Source organism: Antechinus flavipes, chromosome 2 (assembly GCF_016432865.1).
Source record: "Antechinus flavipes isolate AdamAnt ecotype Samford, QLD, Australia chromosome 2, AdamAnt_v2, whole genome shotgun sequence".
Taxonomy (NCBI): domain Eukaryota; kingdom Metazoa; phylum Chordata; class Mammalia; order Dasyuromorphia; family Dasyuridae; genus Antechinus; species Antechinus flavipes.
In genome coordinates this window covers 256590428-256593418 of record NC_067399.1, presented here as the reverse complement: position 1 = coordinate 256593418, position 2991 = coordinate 256590428, and the positions used below count along the sequence as shown (strand labels likewise).

Genomic DNA, 2991 nt, shown 5'->3' with positions numbered 1-2991 from the left:
TCCCCATCTATAAAGAAAAAATTGGACTATATGAAGTCTACATAAACTCCAGCTATACTGTAAATCTATATTCTATTCCTTTCTATTTCCTTTCTATTGCTCTTCCTACCACTATTTCTATCCACTCCAATCCACTTTATACCAATGTCTAATCTTTTTCTGCACCGATCCAACCATCTAGTGGTATCATCTCTTTGCTTAAATTGTCTATGACTCCCTTAGTAAAAATCAAACTTTTTTGCCTGACATTCGAAGTTCTTTCTAATTTGTTACTACTCTGTATTCCAGCCTTATATCATGATCACTCTTTTCCACGATCTCCATAATTCAAATCAGACTACTCTTACCTTCTCTCTTGCTATCTCCTTTATGAAGGAGATCTTTCCCTGATCCTCCTGCTACTCATGACCTTTTTTCTCTTAGGACCTGACATAGAACTATACTTGCCACTTCTCTACAAAAACAAAACAAAATAAAACAAAAACTTGTCATGTATTAGTGTGCATTATATTTTTATCCCCCATTAGACTTAGCTCTATGAAGATAGGGTTCCTCATGTTATCTAAATATTATATCTCTCCCAAATGTTTAGTACAATACTCTGCACACAGAGACTCTTAATGAATGCTTGTAGAATGTTGAAATCAGCATTTCAATGAAATGAAACCTATACTTCTAATCAAACATACCTCAATTTTTCAGATGAGGAAAAGGAGAACCAGAAAGGGCAAGGTCAAGTTATAAATTGACCCAAGGTCTCCTTTCCCATGGCAAGGGATTTATCCTTTATATACCAGAATGATGTTAGCCCTCCCCCTCCCATCCCGTCTCCCTTCACCTCCAAAGAAAGAACCTCTTTGGGGCCCTCACACCTTGAAAGGCAGTTTTACTGGCACCCAGAAGAGGGGCAGGATGAGGCAGGACAGGGCTGGAGCCTAAAGCAGGTCAGATGCAATGGAGAGGGAGCTCAGCTCCTTTCTGCCTCCTTCTCAGCTCCCTCTCCTCCTCCCACCTTTTCCCTAACCCAACCCAGCTCTACAATGTCCATGGCAACTGGAAGTCCTCAGCACCCAGCGGGCAGCAGTGAGTAGCCTCAACGTTCTTCATGTATTTCTGAGCCAGGAATATTGCAAGTCTTTTCTGTTGGGCAGGAGACAGGTCCTCACCCACGCCCCAGGGGAAGTCTGGGCTGTGGGGGTGTGGGGAGATGTTTTGGTTCCTCCACCTTAATTTCTTTCTGGACTTAAGGATCTTAGTACTATAGTTCTGCAAAACAGTCAAGCACCATTTGCCATCCACGCAATATTTCCGGCACACGGCAGCCTCTTGCTCCGGGTTAGCCGCCTGCAGCCAGTGTTTCACAGCCGCCATGCTCTCCTCGGTCATCACTCTGGGGTACCGGTATTTTAACAGCTTCAGCAGCAGGTAGTTGCCTCGGTTGCCCTCCAAGTCGACCGCGCGGGGAGCCTGATCGTTGCTGTTCTCCGAGGAGAGAGCCTCCGTGTTGACCACTTCGTCCAGCGTGCGGCGGATGAGCAGCACCGGCCCCGAGTAACAGCACAGCTGCTCGGCCACGTTGAGGTTGAAATGCTCCCGCACGGTGCGTTCCACCAGTCCTTTGCAGAAGGTGGGCAGCACCTTCAGGGCCAGCGGCATCAGGTCGTCGAAGGGAGCGTCCAGCACCAGCGCGCCCAGCTGGGGGTAAATCATGGCGGCCCACGTAGCGGTGAAGGTGCCGATGGACCAGCCGTAGATCACGACGCGCTCGGCTGGAAAGTTCAGTCGGTGCAGAGCGTATTTGACGACCACGTCCATGGCGTTGGCGTCGTTCTGTGGCGAGGGCTCCCCGCTGCTCCCGGCGAAACCCGGGTGGTTCCAGCCCAGGACGGAGTAGCCCGCCTCCAGCGGCGCCGCCAGACAGCCCATCTCGTAGAAGCCCGCGTTGCCCTCGCAGCAGATGACCAGGTGCAGGCCGCGGCTGTGCCTTCCGGGCTGCCTGCGTCTGTCCATGAACATGGTGTCAATCTCGTTGCCGTCGCAAGCCTTCAGCTTAGCCCGCTGCCCTTTGTACTTGTCCAGGAGGAGGGCCTGGCCCTCGAGCAGCATCGGCAGCAGAGCCTTCGTGGTGATGAACATGGAGCCGGGATAGACGAGCCAGCGGCCTAACGAGTGTGCCAGAGCGTAACTGACCAGTTGGTGGGGCAGGTCCCGAATCTGGTTCAGGAAATGGTTCTGGGAGCCATTGCTGCTGCTGGGAGGGGCGGCCTGCATCAGCGACACGCCCGCAGCAGCCCCAGCCTCATCCAGCGCCGGGTGGGCGTTGCTGTGGGTTCTGACTTCATCCCAGCGGAAGTCCACCGGCCAGCTCCTAAAATCATTGTAATTGTCGACAATTAAAGTTTTAAACACGTGCCCAAGTGCCTTGGCGAAGCAGTTCATACACATAAGCAGCAACGGACAGGGGCTTCCATAGCGGGGTAGGGAGAGGGAGGAGTTTAGGGACGGCAGGGGGTAAGTACTAGGGCTAGGGAGGTTTGATGAGGCAGGGAGGGAGTCTATAGAAGCCCCAAGGGACCGTCAAATGTCAGGCATCACCCTGGAAGGGGCGGTTGAATGGCTGGTGGGCTTCCATGGTTTCCATTCTTTGCCGTTCTCCCCCATCTCAGAGTAGATGAAGCTCTGAGCCAGCCCGACCGCCTCAATCCCCTTATAGGGGCTGCCTTTGTGACCTTGCTGACTAAGTCATCAGTCGGAGGAGCCTGAAGGGATAGTGATGATGATGGTGCGCTGTGTGAATTTGCATGAACCCACAGCTGGTCAAAACAAAGAAAAAAGAAGGCAACATGGGAAGTTCTGGGTCATGAGCTTCTTGAAGGTTTGGGGACTGGCCCATCGGGAAGCTGCAAAACCGGTCACTCCTTTTAATTCACAATGGCCCGATAGAGAGGTGGTGGAGTGAACAGTGCCAGTCCCGGAGCCAGCAAGAGCCGA

The 2991-nt window shown here is 52.0% G+C and overlaps 1 protein-coding gene across 1 annotated transcript; it reads right to left on the bottom strand.

The window, feature by feature from the left end:
- Positions 1-869: 869 nt before the first annotated feature.
- Positions 870-2701, bottom strand: ABHD16B (abhydrolase domain containing 16B). The gene has a single exon (XM_051976798.1). It carries the CDS (start codon positions 2443-2445, stop codon positions 1036-1038), a length of 1410 nt encoding a protein of 469 aa, XP_051832758.1. The 5' UTR covers positions 2446-2701; the 3' UTR covers positions 870-1035.
- Positions 2702-2991: the final 290 nt, after the last annotated feature.

Coding starts and splice junctions, on each gene's coding strand:
- ABHD16B (XM_051976798.1), bottom strand. CDS start 2,445: ATGTGTATGAACTGCTTCGCCAAGGCACTTGGGCACGTGTTTAAAACT.